The sequence below is a fragment of the Pseudonaja textilis genome, chromosome 5, assembly GCF_049901715.1.
Source record: "Pseudonaja textilis isolate UNSWEBS1 chromosome 5, rPseTex1.2, whole genome shotgun sequence".
NCBI classification, from domain to species: domain Eukaryota; kingdom Metazoa; phylum Chordata; class Lepidosauria; order Squamata; family Elapidae; genus Pseudonaja; species Pseudonaja textilis.
The window spans coordinates 22,155,837-22,173,148 of NC_141994.1; the positions used below are offsets into that span (position 1 = coordinate 22,155,837).

At 43.6% G+C, this 17,312-nt stretch overlaps 1 protein-coding gene across 1 annotated transcript in view; it reads right to left on the minus strand.

Annotated features, from left to right (window-relative positions):
- The window catches only part of SLC26A5 (solute carrier family 26 member 5), a 52,696-nt gene that overhangs the window by 15,350 nt on the left and 20,034 nt on the right, over positions 1–17,312 (minus strand). Inside the window, exons 4-12 of the mRNA XM_026701669.2 lie at positions 13,366–13,476; positions 12,677–12,843; positions 11,566–11,730; positions 9,739–9,891; positions 7,542–7,624; positions 6,002–6,149; positions 4,601–4,714; positions 4,075–4,152; positions 1,598–1,693 (exon numbers count right to left, since the gene is read on the minus strand). Of these exons, the coding sequence (XP_026557454.1) occupies positions 1,598–1,693; positions 4,075–4,152; positions 4,601–4,714; positions 6,002–6,149; positions 7,542–7,624; positions 9,739–9,891; positions 11,566–11,730; positions 12,677–12,843; positions 13,366–13,476 (1,115 nt within the window). The remainder of the gene's footprint in view (positions 1–1,597; positions 1,694–4,074; positions 4,153–4,600; positions 4,715–6,001; positions 6,150–7,541; positions 7,625–9,738; positions 9,892–11,565; positions 11,731–12,676; positions 12,844–13,365; positions 13,477–17,312) is intronic.

A 17,312-nucleotide genomic window follows, 5' to 3' on the forward strand; every position in this document is an offset into this window, starting at 1 on the left:
TCACATCATTCTTTTCGAGCAAATCTGAACTATTACATAACCTAGTACATAATATCATTCATTTCATTATAATCAGTGATAACATATCATTACATTGTCTTATCTTTGTTATTATGTTATATTTATATTATAATATATTTTATTTCCCTATTTTTTATCCAGTCATTGGTAAAATAAATCCCAAATTTTAAAATATTCTTTATCTTCTTGCTCTCTAATTGCTAATGTCAATTTACTCATTTCTGCACATTCCATTAGCCATTTGTTAAGTGAGTTCTGCTCAGAGGAGGGCTTCAAAATTTTTAGCAAAGGGTTCTGTGCCCGGTTGCTGGGTGGGTGTGGCCATGGTGGGCGTGGCCGAGTTGACCTCCTGCACCACGGCTTTCCTCCTCCCCGGGTTCAGGAGGCTTTTCTCAAGTCTCCGGGAGGGCCAAAAGAAGCCTCCCCTGGGCTCCAGAGGCTCTCTGGAAGCTGGAAACGGGCCCATTTCCGTCCTTCCCAAACTTCCAGGAGGCCTGTTTTTTGCCCTTCCCAAGCCTCCATGCGCGCCCTCCCCTTATCTCCATCCAAAATGGGCCATGTGAGGACTCCTGGGAGGGGAGGGGTGAGGTGGGTGGGGCCAGCTAGGAGTGGGGTTTGGGCATTCTCCAGGGGTGGGATTCTACCAGTTCGCACCTATTCACTAGAACCGGTTAACATTCTAAGCAGTTCGGCAAACCGGTTGTTAGAAGAAATTACTGGCCTAATCCTGTAAGGAATGCAGGAAGGAAACATTCTGGGGTTGCTTACAGAAACTGCCTCTCCATTAACACTTATTACATTTTTGGCAGGACTAGACTTCCTGTCTCTGGAACTTCTCTGGAGTTTTTTTCCCCTCCTTTGCTGGTACTTTGCTTGTGTGGAGTGACCATTCAAAGTTACAATGGCACTGAAAAAGTGACTTATGACCATTTTTCACACTTATGACTGCTGCAGCATCCCCACAGTCATGAGAGGCCAGGCGAGGAGATGCGTGCCTTGATGTGAGTGATGTTGAGTTGGCCACGCCCAGCCAAGAACATGACCACCAAGCCACGTCCACCCACATGACCACCAAGCCACACCGACCAACTAAGCCACGCCCACAGAACCGGTTGTTAAAAAATTTGAATCCCACCCCTGGGGTTCTCCGAACTGCACAGAATCTTAGCTGGGTCTCTCCTGAACCCCTGTGAACCCACAGCAGCCTGCCCCTGGTTCGGCCCCTTTCTTGCCATCGTGGCTAAATGAAACGCTGCCCTTGTTAAATTACTCACACGGTTGTTGAGTGAATCTGGATTCCCCTTGCCAGGTCGCAAAAGGGGTCCACGTGACCCTCCCCCAGGACACTGTGGCCATCATAAATATGAATCGGTTGGCGAGCAGCCAAATTTTGATCACGTGACCAGGGAGAAGACTGCGAAGGCCAACATAAGTGTGAAAAAAATGGCCCTAAGTCGCTTTTTTTCAGTGCCATTGTAACTTCGAACGGTCACTAAAGTGAACTGTTTTAAGTCAAGGACTACCAGCAGAGGTGAAAAGCTGAAGAAAGGAAGCAGAGGGGCACGGAATCACTCACCAGTTCGATTTTGCTGGTTCTCCAAAAGTGGACAATATCTCCAAACTGTTTGAACATGCCTTTCAGATTGACCATGACAATGGCTGCCAGCACAGTCTAGGAAAATAATTTGAGAATAATATGATTTCTTTTCTGAATTCATTTAAAACCCATTCTAAGCATCTGTCACACCCCTGTTGGAGTCTGAATCTGAGGAGGAAAACGAACAGCTGACAGGGAATGGGAGTGTGGCTCTGTTGGCTGTGGAAGAAACTGGGGAAGGGCAAAGTCTGGCTGGGCAGAGCAGGGAAGAGGTAGAACAAGGGAGAGAGAGTTCAGAGGAAGACCCAAGCCCACCCCCTCTTCATCCTAGGGCACGCAAGGAGGAACGGAGAGAGCAATGTGGGTTGTCTGGCTTACAGGGGAGGAAAGGGCCCTGATTCCCTTCATTAGCCACACCTGGGAATGAGAGTTTAAAAGAGATGCAAGCTGAGTGCAGCGTCTGTTGGGAACAAACGTGAGTTTATCTTGTGTTGACTTTGGTTATCTGCTTTCCTGGCATCCTCCCAACCTGGTTGAATTAGTGCCGTTCGTTCATATCTAGAATTCCTTCTCTTGCCCTGTCAGACTAATTACCTCATCTTGCCTTGACTGGACTTATAGTTACAGCTTTTGTTGACCACACTTTGGACTTGAATCTCTGCAGTCAAAGGCTGTTCCTGGGAGTTTTTCTCCAGCCAGAAGGAAGCCAGGACATTGGGGGCAAAGTTGGAGCTAATAAAGGGACTCCTACTGATTATCTGACTGTGTTGCCTTTGTGCCACGCCCCTTTGGGTCATCCCAGCATCTATCTGTATATGCATGCTTTAAAAAAAAAAGAACATAATTTTGGATAAGCAATGCATGCCTTTTTAAAAGAACATTGCAAACCTAATAAGAGTAAGCCTTCATGCAAACAGAAATAACTTTGATCTTCCAGGCACACATTTCTCAGAAACTAATGACATGCTTTTATGACAATTACCAGCAATATTTTTGGGCTGTCTTTAGATGGCAGCTTTCCTAGTTGTTGTCTTTTTCAAAGTTAGCCTGAAACGTTCTGTTCTTGCTTGCTAACAAACTAGTTTAAATTACAATTACAAATGCTTTCTCGGATTGGATGTGTGCAACAGAATAAAATATATTCATTGTAATTAAGGACACAGGGAATCCCCACTTGAACAACATGTTTTGTTCTCAAAGTCTCTCCTTACGTCAAATTTGTATGTGAGCTGTGACAGTATTGTGATATAAGTAGCGTTCTGTAATTGGACTTGAATTACTGGGTATTTAACTCAAATTTTGGTACAATAGGCTCTGTTCTTAACCATGGGTCGTCTGTAACTGAGGCATTCTTAGCCTGGGGACTTCCTGTATTCAGAAAGAACTTTAGAAAAAGCTGGTGTTGTTTATGGAGATCAGCCAGAGAAAAGGATGCAAGATAAAATATCCGAAATTAATTACCTATGAAGGGGGCGACCAGACTCTGAGAACATGAAGCAGTTAAGAAAACTATGTTTAACAGACACAGATAGCAATAGCACTTAAGACTTATATACAGGGGTGGGGCTGCTGGGGGTTCATCAGGGGTTTGGGAGAGCCCCTAACTAAGATTCTGCACTTTGGAGAACCCCAAATCCCACTCCTGGCTGGCCCTGCCCATCCCTCCCTTTCCCTCCCAGGAGTCCCCACGTGGCCCATTTTGGATGCAGGGTGTTTACAGAGACTCGGGGAGGGTGAAAAACAGGCCTCCCAGAAGTTAGGAAGGCTGGAAATGGGCCCATTTCCGGCTTCCAGAAAGCCTCCGGAGCCCGGGGGAGGCCGTTTTCACCCCCCCAGAGGTTCAAGGAAAGTTTCTGGAGCCCGTGGAGGGCAAAAAACATCCCCTCCACCCGTGGTGCAGGAGGCCAATTAGGCCATGCCCACCCAGCAACCAGGCAGAGAACTTGTTGCTAAAATGTTTGAAGCCCACCCCTGCTTACATACCGCTTCATAATGCTTTACAGACCTCTCTAAGCGGTTTACAGAGTCAGCATTTTGCCCGCAACAAACAGGGTCCTCATTTTATCGACCTTGGAAGGATAGAAGGCGGATCAGAATCCAACTCCTGGCTGATGGCAGAATTAGCCTGCAACATTGCATTCTAACCACTGTGCCACCAGGGAGAATGAGAAAGGGAAGAAGAGAGAAAGGGAGGGAGGGAGGGAGGGAGGGAGGGAAGGAAGGAAGGAAGGAAGGAAGGAAGGGAGTAGCAATAGTATTTAGACTTGAACCTTGAACTGGTCAGAATTGAACTGCTGGCAGTCGGCAGAATTAGTCTGCATTCTAACTACTGTGCCACCATGGCTCTTTACTTTAGTTTACTTTATTGTCATTACACCTCATACAGTGGATAAGTATTATGATCTGTACAACAGGACTTTTAATTCTGCTGATTTAGATACCTGGAGGATGCTTACCTGTGGCAAAGGTGCAAAAAGATAACCAATGGCAATGATCACCAGGAAAACCATGATTGAAGACAGAGTTCCTGCAATCTGAACAAAAATAAAACGTTTTAGTAAGAATAAGATCTAGAATGATTCAGCTCATCAGATGATAAATCTGATAATTTTCAGTATTAATCCCATGTACGGGTAGTCCTCGACTTACGGGCACAATTGAGCCCAAAATTTCCATGGCTACACAAGAAGGCTGTTGATATCAGCCTCATTTTACGAACTTTCTGACCACTGCTGTTAGGTAAATCACTATAGTTGTCAAGTTAGCAACACGGTTATTACGTGAATCTGGCTTCCCCATTGACTTTGTATGTCAGAAGGGGGAAATCAGACGTCTGCATAAATCACACTGCAACTGTCATAAATATGAATCAAGTTGTCAAGCATCTGAATGTAACTCTCTATATTGGGTGGACGCCACATTAGGAGACCTCTCTTTAACCAAAGGGAAAGATGTCCTATAAAAGTAAGGTATTTTGCACACCTGTGTCTTCCCTCCGGTGCCTTCCTGAACAAGGCTCCGAGACATCGAGCAGGTGATAGCAAACGTCTGGAAAAAGGATCCGGTGGAATTGCAGATGCCTAATGCGATGAGTTCCTGGGATAACATAGAAAGGACGAGAAAAGAACACATAACAAAAACTGAAAAAGAAAATCACATAGCACTATGGACGAAGATTAATTTCCCGAATGGAATGGAATGGAATAGAATAGAGAATATAGTAGAATATAGAATGGAATGGAATAGAATAAAATAAAATATAGAATATAGATCAGAATATAGAATACAAAATAGACTAATATATAGAATACAATATAGTAGAATATAGAATAGAACAGAATATAGAATAGATTAGAATGGAATAGAATAAAATATAGAATAGAATATAGAATAAAATAGAATAGAAAAGAATATAGAATAGATTAGAATGGAATAGAATAAAACATAGAATAGAATATAGAATAGAACAGAATAGAATATAGAATAGATTAGAACGGAACAGAATAAAATATAGAATAGAATATAGAATAGAATAGAACGGAATACAACAGAATATAGAATAGATTAGAACGGAATAGAATAAAATATAGAATAGAATAGAATAGAATAGAATAGAATAGAATAGAACAGAACAACAGGACAGAACAGAGCAGAACAGTTTATTTGGCCAAGTGTGACACCCCATTTTCTAACTGGAAACCCCCTCCACATTTGGTGGTATCCAGGGGGTGAAAAAGGCAAGATGGAGCTCACAACCTTTTGGGGCAGGATTTCAATCATGTCTGTGGCCTTGACTTTTAACTCCTCCCACCTTTTTGTCACCTCCTGTGGATCACTCTATATACATTTACTTATCTTCAGTAGTGGCAATATTCCCAAGTGACCATTCAAAATGGTGACGATAAGATAAACGATGATAAAAGATGTAACATAAAAGATTAAAGTGAGGTGAGAAGAGAGAAGGAGAGGGAAGGGAGGGGAGATAAGGATAAGATGATATTCAGTTAGTAACACGTTTGTTAAGCGAATCTGGCTTCTCCATTGGCTTTTACTTGTCAGAAGGGCACAAAAGGGGATCCCATGACCCCAGGACATTGCAACTGTCGTAAATACACGCCAGTTGCCAAGCATCTGAATTTTGACCCCGTGACCATGGAGATGCTGCAATGGTTGTATGTTTGAAATTAGAGTCCTAAATCATTGTTTTTTCAGTGCCACTGTAACTTTGGTCACTAAACCAATGGTAGTAAGTTGTAAGTTGGGAGCCCATTTTAATTGACCATGGAGTTTTATCCAGGCCGTGAGGAGCAAAAACTTAGTGTCAACTCGTAATGCATTCCCATGCTTGTTTTCGAGTTGTCAACTAGGCTACGATAGTGTTACCTGATTCCCATCCACCGTGTAGCCATGCTTCAGAGCAAAGATTTTGGCCATCGAGATGGTCATGGAAAACCCAACAAGAGCGATAGCGATGGCATCGACAAACACATCCGCGATGAGGCTGATATCAGGTATCTGAGGAGGGATTAACCTGTAAGTAGCAATTGGGGGAGGGAGGGGGCAAAAAAATAGTTAATTTGGAGGTTCTAAGACAGGCGTGTCAAACTCAAGGCCCAGGCCCTGGCCTGTGGGGTGTTTAGATCTGGCCCGTGAGGCCACCCTGGAAACAGCGAAGGACCAGCCCAAGGAGCCTCATACAGCCCACCCAAACTTCATTTTCGCTGGCAGAAGGTTGCAGGAGGCCATTCCAGCTCAAAATGGAGCTCAGGAGCCTGTTTTCTCTGGCAAAGTGCTCAGGCCCCCACAGGCGCCCCGACACGGACACGAGTGATGTCGAGCTGACCACGCCCCCTAGCCACGCCAGTGGTGGGATTCAAATTTTTTTAACTAATGGCTCTGTGGCCGTGGCTTGGTGGGCGCGGCATTGACGTTCTCACATTGACGTTCTCACATTGCCAATCCTCAGATTTGAGATTCTGGAGGTAGGCCAGGTTTCTTCATTCTGAGGTCAACGCAGACCGAAACGTGTTAAGCTCCAGAGATCAAACTGTCTCTACCTTAAGGGATGGGCCAGCAAAGGAAGTCTAACTCTTGTAAAGCAGGGATGGGATTCAAAAATTTTTTTTTACGACCGGTTCTATGGGCGTGGCTTGGTGGGTGTGGCAGGGGAAAGTTACTGCAAAATCCCCATTCCTTCCCCACCCCACTAGCCTGCTTTCCAGCTCTGTTGTCCTGCGCAGGGCAACAAAAGAAGACCCAGCCAATCAGTCGGGATTCGGGAGGTGGAGAATAGATGGGGGCGGGGCCAGTCAGAGGAGGGATTTGCCGATTCTCAGAAAATTTCCACTACCAGTTCTCCAGAAACTGATCAGAACCGGCTCAGGACCATCTCTGGGGCCGGGCCACATCCATTCCAAACACCACCCTGGTGCAGCCCTCAAAGAAATAGAGTTTGACACAGCCCTGCTCCAAGAATACAGGTAGGCCTTGACTTACGACCAATGGTTTCGTGACCATTCAAAATCACTACAGAACTGAGAAATGTGACTTATGACTGGTTTTCACCTTTACGACCATTGCAGCATCCCTGCGGTCACGTGATCAAAATTTGAATGCTTGGCAACTGGTTCATATTTATGACGGTCGCAGTGTCACACACACCCCTGGGGCCACGTGATCCCCTTTTGCGATCGTCTGTCGAGCCAAGTCAACGGGAAAGCCGGAGTCACTTAACAACCATGTTAGTAACTTAAAACCACTGCAGTGATTCACTTAACAATTGTGGCAAGATAGGTCGTAAAACGGAGCAAAAGTCACGTTAACAACTGTCTTGCTTCGCAATGGGAAATTTGGGGCTCCATTGTATTTTAAGTCAAGAACTATCGGTAATACTCCCCCCTCCTTCCATATATCTTCCACTTACCCACTGGGTATGTTCCCAACAATATCGACGTTGTAAGTTTTGGACAGATTCATTCCTGCTGAAACTCCAGTGCCTATGACCACCTTAAAACACACACAAAACAAAACGTTTGGCGTTCAATTGGAAGAATTTTGGAAGAAAATTTGACTTGCTTAGAACAGAATAACTTTATTGTCACTTTACACCAATCGGCATACATTAAAATGAAATTTTGTTGCTTAAGTTTAGTTTAGTTTACTTTGTCACTGCGCCTCGTACAACAAAATCAAATACCATCTTCAGTGCAAATCATGACCATGAAAATAAACACAAACACACATCCTTCACCCTTCACACATTGAACCGGAAACTCCTAACACCACACCAACACTGCACTATACAGTAGAATTCAACAGAGCTACTGCCCTGGGATAGAAGCTGTTTTTCAGCTTATTTGTCCTTGTTTTTAATTATCCTGTACTGTCTACCAGATGGTAATAGTTAAAAAAAAAAAAGGGTTCCCAGGATGAGATGGATCTTTGAGAATGTTCTGAACTTCCTTAAGGCAGCAGGAGCTCTAAAGCTCTTCCAAAGAGGGGAACCCGTGATCCTTTGGGCAATAAAAACGTTAACCTTCTGGAGTGCTGTCCTATCTGCCACTTGCATTTGGCAAACCAAACAGAGGTGCAGTAAGTTAAGATACTCTCTATGGTGCAGCAGTAGAAGGTCACCGGCAGTTTTCCATTCAGTTGTTGTTTCCTGAGAAGCCTCAGGTGGTATAATCTCTACTGGGCCCTTTGGACCAGGGCTGCAATGTGAGCACCCCAGGTCCTCTTTTAGGGTAACACCCAGAAACTTAAAACTGGCCACTTGCTGCACTCGGTCTCCATGGATAAGCAAGGGCTGGATGTCTGATCTGTTCCTCCTATAATCCACTATAATCCTTGGTCTTATTGGTGTTGAGGACCAAGTTATTGTCTCCACACCACGAAAGCAGCCGGTCCAACTCATTTTGGTAGGCAGACTCATCCCCCCCACCCCCACCCCCACCCCCACCCCCGGGATTACAGCTCTCAGAATGTCACCACCTCCAATGTACACTACATAAACATGACTCTCCCCCCAAAAAATTATGCATATACCTGCATATATTCTATGACACAGAGAAACAACAGTCTAATTCGGATGTATACATGTATATGGAGCAAAAATAATAATCTTGCAAGTTTACCGGATGGATGGCATAAGGAGCAAAGCCTGATACTGAATTTAGTAATCCTGCTATAGATACTTCAAAACTCCCTCCCAGAGGGGAGCAACAGAAACAGACTGTGAAGTGGGTGTGCGGGGTCTCTAACAAGGCTTCGAGCTCTAAGGACATAGCACTTACAAACGGTATCCCGGATAACGGTAAGCAAGCTTCCTATAATCCTATAATTAAAAAAAGAGAAGGAACCCTGTTTTTAATCTCTATGTTCTAATCAAGCTGAGAAGCAAACTAGAACCAAGGAGAACTTTCCTAACGATGAGAGCCCAGAAGTTATGGGTGCTCCATCACTGGGGGCTTTTGAGAAGAGATTGGATAGCTATTTGTCCAAACTGGTCTAAGGATCTCCTGCTGAAGCAGGGGTTGGACTAGAAGGCCTCCAAGGTCCCTACCAAGTCTCTTCTCCTATGTTCTGCATTCTGAGTGTTCTGCGTTCAGCTATAGTTGAGGACCTACCACAGTGGTGGCTAATCTTTTTGGGCTCCTGTGGCAAAAATTGCACGAGCCAGTGCACACGCACTTGCGTGCCAGCACCCAGAATGCAATGCACACCCCCTGCGCATGCATGTGCAATCCCTCCCTCCACCCCCTTACCTGCACTGCGCCTTACAGCTGATTTTTCGGATGGTTTGAGGCCTTTTTCGGCCTCCTAGAGGCTTGGAAAAAGCCTCTGCAAGGCTTTTCAGGACGAATTATAGGCCCGTTTCGTCACTTCCCATATTACAGGAAGTGACGAAACGGGCCTATAATTCATCCGGAAAAGCCTTGAAGAAGCTTTTTCAAAGCCTCCGGGAGGCTGAAAAAGGCCACAAACCAGCCAGAAAAAAAAATCAGTGGTGAGGCACACACATATGCAGTGAGGTAAGTTTGCCTGCAGCTCCCATGCTAGCACAAATGGCTCTGCATGTCACTTGTGGCATGCGTACCATAGGTTTGCCATCATGGACCTACCACAATGATCTCCAGGGGAATCGGAACCACTAACTTCTTCTTGAAACGGTCATTGATTTCTTTGCCGCTCAGTAGAAGGACGATGCAGATGAGCCCAACGACTAAAGTGGCCATGTTGGTTTTGGTGATGTTGGAGAAGACCGCAATCAAACTCTGAAAGGCAAGGCAAGACAAAAGAGATAACCCATGAGGTCTTCGGGATCACAATGAGGGCTATCCGATGCTTTGGATGGGACCCATTGAAGAAACTGGTCTGTGGTTTTGAGAAAACAATCGGGTTATTCTGGGATTGTGACAGGAACAATCTTCCAAAAGTTCTGATGACTACAACTTCCATATTCCCTTGGATTGATTGTGTAGTCCAAAGCAAGGGCCAAACAACTGAAGTCTACCAGCTTATTCCCATCTTTTCAAGTCCCATTGGCTAGGAATCTTTCTATCATATCTTATTTATATTTATTTTATTATTATATAACTCTGGAATGCCTTGAGCAATTTCAACCAAACCTGGTACACAGATGACAAATACTGTGGGGGTAAGACACCCCTAACATTTAAGGGGGGGTGCCTTAAAATGGCTTCTGCCATGGTAACAGTTTGTGGAGGAGTAGAAGAATTGCGATGCTGCGTGACAGACAGTACAACAGTGTGAGTCCCGACTACAGGATTTTCCGGTCTAATACAGGATTGGGATAAATAAATACCCGGGCAACGTCGGGTTATCGGCTAGTAGCTTAATAAATGAAGCATCCTATTATAGATAGAGCCAGTTTGGTCTAGTGGTTGAGGCGCCAGGCTTGAAAGCAGGAGATTGTGAGTTCAAGTCCTGCCTTAGCCGTGAAAACCAACTGAGCCAGGCATTCTCTCTCACTCAACCCTCCTCAACTCCTCCCAGGGTTGTCCGCTCAACCCTCCTCACAGGGTTGTTGCTGTGGGGAAAAGAGGAGGAGGAAGGTGCGTTGAACAAATTCACCTCCTTGAATTATATGGAAAAATAATAATAGAGATAGAAGGGATCTTGGACATCTTCTCATCCAACCCCGTTCAAACTGATTACCCTATACAATTTCAGACAAATGATTGTCCAGTCTCTTCTTAAAAACCTTTAGTTATGGAGCACCTACAATTTCTGAAAGCAAGCTGTTCCACTGTTTAATTGTCCTCACATTTAGGAAATTTCTCCTTAGTTCCAGGTTGTTTCTTTCCTTGATTAGTTTCCATCTGTTGTTTCCTGTCCTACCTTCAGGTGCTTTGGAGAATAGCTTGACTCCCTCTTCTTTGGGGCAGCCCCTCAAATATTGGAAGTTTATTATTATGTCACCCCTAGTCCTTCTTTTCATGACACACTCAATTCTTGCAACTGATAGGTAGGATAGATAGATGGATGGATGGATGGATGGATGGATGGATGGACGGACGGACAGACACTGCGACATAGATGATAGACAGGAATAGATAAATGACTAGATAGACAGACAACAATGGATAGATGGATGGATGGAGAAGTAGGTAAGTAGTTGATAGACAGACAGACAGACAGACAGACATAGATGACAGATAGCGATAGTGATAAATGACTAGATAGATAATGATAAACGGATAGATATATGTAGGGATAGATATAGAGCACAAGAGATAGGTAGGTAAAGATAGATAGATAGATAAATAGATAGACAGACAGACAGACAGACAGACAGACATAGATTCAGACAGGCAGGAGAAACAGAATAGATAAGGTATAAGATAGACAGACAGACAGAGCGATAGATAAATGGCTAGATAGACAGATATTGACAGATGGAGCGATGTACAGACAGAGATACTTACATAAAGAACAGAGAGAGGGCCACTGAATCGTTTGATATTAATCCCAAGCAGATACTTCAGCTGAGAAGTGAACACGTGCACAGCTGCTGCAGTTGTGAATCCACGAACCAGGGGCTCTGTGAGGTAAATGGCTACAAATCCAAAGCGAAGCAGTCCTAAACACAACTGATAGGGAGAGAAGCCATTTTCTAGCAACAGTCACTGTCATCACTTTTGGTTTTTAAACAAATTCCTAGGAGCTTGCTTCTCCCCCTCCCCCCCTCCCCCCACAATTTCTTTGCAAAAAAATAAGCAGAACATTTCAGTCACAGAGTACAAAAAGTACAAGAAAATATTTGATTAATGAGAGTCCAGGCCAAGTGTGACCACCAGTGCATATATATATATATTTGTTCTTCTCTATGACTTTTTTTCCATGTTATCTATTGTGTAACGTAAGCAAATCCGTCCAATTCAAACAGAAAATTAAGGTGGTTTTTTTTGACATAAAATGCCAGGTTAACTTAGATTTCAATGTCTATAATTGGCCTACACCTTTCCCATACTCTACATCTCTCACCACCTACCATTCTTTGTCATTTAATGACCCCGTAATCCCTTGCATCAGGGTGGAGTCGGGGCAACTGAATGGAGCTGAGTGTTTACTGGCTGGATGCCCTTCCTGTTGCCAATGCGGAGTTGGCAGCAGATAATATTCTCATTGTGCCCAGAGAGAGAAATATCTGCCTCTACCTAGGATCGAACTCACAGCCTTCTGTTTGCAAGGTGAGAACTCCACCTCTAAGCCACTGCACCACTCATACCATCACAAAACATTGATGGACTTGACCAAAGAGAATATTTGCAGCTTGGGGCTGAATCGTGGATCCCTGGTGCTCTCTAGGCTTGATCGTTCTCTTGCAGATGTTTCATTATCAAACTAGGTTACAGTATCAGTGAAACGTCTGAGGGAAAACCGACAAGTTCAGGGGGTCCCAAGGTACCTCTCACTTGATGGAAGATATCCAGCCTGATCTTGAATTGCAAAAAAAGGGAAAATCTGATTTTGACTTAGCGGAAAGCAGGAGCTAAACTCTGCTTCTGGATCCAGCTGTTGCACACACACCCTTACCTGTATGATACCTGATAGCAAGGTGACCGCCACGGCTACTTTCACCCGCATGGCATCTCTGGCATCGGTCCCGTTGGTCAAGTTGGTGCCCATCACCTCAAACAGTTCATCAGGGGCTTCTCTCACTGCCACACCGCCAATCATCAGGCTGATGACAGCAAAAGTTCCTGCGAGAGGGTGAGGTGGGAGAAGTCGGGGGGTTACAGGTAGTCGTCGACTTATGACCACAATGGAGCCCAGAATTTCCATCGCTAAGCGAGATGTGTTGCCTTTGTGCCATGCCCCTTTGGGTCATCACAAAAGGTCATAAAATGAGGTAAAACAGCTTAAAATTAAATTTCATCTCATAGCTGTCTCGCTTTGCGACAGAAATGTTAGGCTCAACTGTGGTCGTAAGTCAAGGATTACCTATGTAGATAACTTTGACTTGAGTAACAAAGGTAGTCCACATTAAAAAGATGGAAAGGATTTCACAACAATATTTTCAAGAACAAAAGTCATCTAAACCAGAATTTCTCAACCATAGTAACTTGAAGATGTGTGGACTTCAACTCCAAGAATGCCCCAGCCAGCCTTGCTTCCTGGCTGGCTGGGGCATTCTGGGAGTTGAAGTCCAGAAACCTCAACTTTGGCCGAGGTTAAGAAACTCTGATCTAAACTACAAAAAAACATCAAATTCATTAAGATACCTATTGATATATGTCTGGAGGTTCCAAAAAACGTATACAGAAAGACGGGATAAAACGAAGAATAAAGGCCAAACACTGGAGGAACGGCAGCCAGTGATGCATACGCCAACCCTGAGGGAAACATGGAAGAAAAAATAAAAATAAAAATAAGAGAGATGCACATAAAGATTCCCTACCAAATTATTAGAATAACCGGTTGATGAAGAATAATTGTTAAGACCAGGGTCTCGAACCTTGGCCACTTTAAGCCAGGCGGACTTCAACTCCGAGAATTCCCAGCCAGCTTGGCTGGCTGAGGAATTCTGGGAGTTGAAGTCCGCCTGGCTTAAAGTGGCCAAAGTTTGAGACCTCTGTTTAAGACAGTTGTAATTTATCAAGTGTTTTTCCCCCCAATTCAATTCTCGGTCAGCAATTTGTTGGAAAACAAAGACAAGGGTTCCTCCTGATTAAATTATCAGTCCTCAATTTACAACTATTTGTTTAGTGACTGTTCAAATGGCACTGAAGAAACGTGACTTAAGGACTGTTTTCCAAACTTAGAACTGCTTGCGGCATGATCAAAATTCAGACGCTTGGCAGCCAACTCGTCTTTATGACGGTTGCAGTGTCCCGGGGTCACGTGATCCCCTTTTGCAACCATCTGGCAAGAAAAAAAGTCAATGGGGGAAGCCGGATTCACTTAAGAACCATGTGACTAAATTAACTATTGCTGTGATTTGCTTAACAACGGTGGCAAGGAAGGTGTCATGCTTCTGTCAGAATCTGATTCGGAGGGGGAGGCCGAGCAGCTGATAGGGAGTGGGAGTGTGGCTCCGTTGGCTGTGGAAGAAACTGGGGAAGGGCAAAATCCAGCTGGGCAAAGCAGGGGAGAGGTAGAACAAGGGAGAGGGAATTCGGAGGAAGACCCAGGCCCACCCCTTCTTCATCCTAGGGCATGCAGGGAGGAACGGAGAAGGGAGCAACGTGAGTTGCATGGCTTACGCGGAAGGAAAGGGCTCTGATACCCTTCATTAGCTACAGCTGGGAACACAGTGTTTAAAAGGGAACGGCACTAAAGAAAGTGACTTAAGGACTGTTTTCCACACTTACGACCGCTTGCAGCATGATCAAAAGTCAGACGCTTGGCAGCCGACTCAGATTTATTTATTTATTTATTTATTTATTAAAAATTTATTGGTTTTTAAAACAAACATAAACAAACAAAACATAAAAACATCAAGCCATCTTCCATATACATACATACAGTGTGCCGGTTGGTTTACAAATTGTTTTGTACTTCCATTTCGTAGTCTTCAATTACAATTACATTGTATATAATCTTGTATTTTCAATCAAATGTTAAATACATTAATATCATTATTAATCATTTGACTATACTTTTATTCATTCATGCTTTACAAAATAATATTTTACTTCATTTGTTTTATGACAGTTCATATTATCATCCCAAATCTATCCTAGAATCATTTTGTAGATATAATAAGAAAAGAATACATCATTATATACTTAGTATTTTCTAAAAGTCTACATATTTCATTACTATATTTTATTGTCAAACCATTGATAGAATAGATCCCAAATTTTATAAAATTGTTTATCCTCTTGTTCTCTAATTTCAAATGTCAATCTACTCATTTCAGCACATTCCAATATTTTCTTAATGATTTCCTCCTGTGATGGTGTTTTCTCATTTTTCCAGTTTTTAGCAAATACAATCCTAGTCGCTGTTAATACATTTACAATCAAGTATTTCAAGTCTTTACTATATATTTCAGGTAAAATTCCCAATAAAAATATCTCTGGTTTCAAATCTATATGATTTTTTGTCATTTTTTCGAACCACATGTGGATTTTAGTCCAGTATTTTTTAGCATCCGTACTCCACCACATATGGTAATATGAGCCAGGTGTCTGATGACATTTCCAACATTTTTCGGATTTATTCTTGAACATTCTTGCTATTCTTGTCGGGGGGAAATGCCACCTGTAAAACATCTTATACAAATTTTCTTTATATGCTGTTGACATTGTCATTTTATAATTTTGAGACCACAATTTTTTCCATTTCTCTAGATCACTCCCATATCCAAAATTCTTCCCCCAAGCAATCATAGTTTCTTTAACTTGTTCTTCTTCTAGTTTAATTTCTAATATCCATACAATTTTTTAATCACCTTTTCATCAGAACCTGACAAAATCTTATCTAAGTCAGTCAGTTTATCATAGAAACCTTCTGTTTTAAGATCTTTATCATACCTTGAATGTATTTGCTCATATGAAAACCAATTCATCTTTATACCTTATTCCTCTAGTTTTTGTATAGATTTAAGTTCACCCTTTTCGTTCAATATTTCACCATATCTAACTGTTTGTTCCTTTTTGTATATTATAGAATAAGAAAATGCTTCAATAGTTGATAGCCAGACTGGAATTTTCAAATAACATTGTCTTTTAATCTTCTCCCAGTTTAACCACAGAGACTCCTGTATATAATGTCTTCTAAAGTACCCCTGATTCTTCCTCCTTTCTCAATTTGGATGCTAACATCTACCTGGTTTGTTTGCGTCTTCAAAGTAGTTCTGTTTAGCATCTCTAATTTTCTGTGCTAATTCTTCTTTTTCTATTTTATGTTTGGTTATATCCATTTTTAACTTAATGTCCTTTTTCTGTGGCATTTTCTGTAGCTTTTCAAGTCCTTTAGACTCATCCTCTAATGCCTTAGAGGCTAATCTTTTCATGGTATTTCTTTTCCTTGTATAGTCTATTATCAAGCCTCTGGCATATGCCTTCATTGTATCCCATACATTCTGGATTGATGTATCTTCTTTTTTGTTTTCTCTGAAGAAAAAAGCCAGTTCTTTCTCCATCCACTGTGTGAAGTCTTTTTCTTTTAAAATAGTATTATTTAACGTCCATCTAGATCTTCTTCTTTGTCCTTTCCATTTAATTGTCATTGGATTGTGATCTGCCCAAGTACTTGTTTCAATATTTATTTCTTGAATATTAGTTAACAGGGGGACGAGCGGTCTGCCACCTCCAAGTGGTGTCCCCTGGATGCGCGAAGCCGTCAAACGCTGACCGTAACTGAGAGCAGACCCTCCGACGACAGGCCCACGCGACAGGCCGGCTGGAGTACTCAAATGCCGCATCAACATGGTGGAAACGTCCACTACAAAACACACGTCCAATGCTACCGCGCTCGGGAACCGGCGGGCGCAGGAGACCATTGGCCTGCGCCAAAAATCAGCGAAATGGTCACGCGGAAAGCACGGCGCACCTGCACCGTGTGAGAAAGCTATGGCGACTGCGTCCGGGTCCGATGCGCACGGAGACCACCCGATCCGTGTGAAAAAGCATAGCGGGAACAGAGGACTGCCAGGCGCTCAAGGTGGCCACCTGGGCGTGGATTCGCTGACTGGACGCTCGACCGAGATCGTCAGGGCCATGCGGGACAGGAAGCTGGACATCTGCTGCCTCCAGGAAACTTCGCTGGAAGGGCAACAAGGCTACGACTATAGACGGCTACAAGATCATATACACCAGCTGTAAGGAAAACCGCGGCGGTGTAGCTGTGGTTGTCAGTCCAAGCTGGCAAAGTTCCGTCGCAGAAGTTAAGCGCCTCACAGAGCGACTGATGATAATCGTCGTAGCGACCGAGAGGCAGCGCCTACACATCTTGTCTGCCTACGCCCCTCAGACCGGATGTCACGAGGAGGAGAAGGATACCTTCTGGGAACTGCTCGACATCCAACTCAGGCAGATCCCACACGAAGGCGACATCATCATCTCGGGCGACCTGAATGGTCATGTAGGGCGGGACAAAAGCGGACACCAGTGCCACGGTGGGCACGGCACAGGCGATACGAATGAGAATGGCCAGAGGATCCTGGACTTTGCCGACTCCCATGATATGACCATCACGAATACCTGCTTCATTAGGCGAGAAT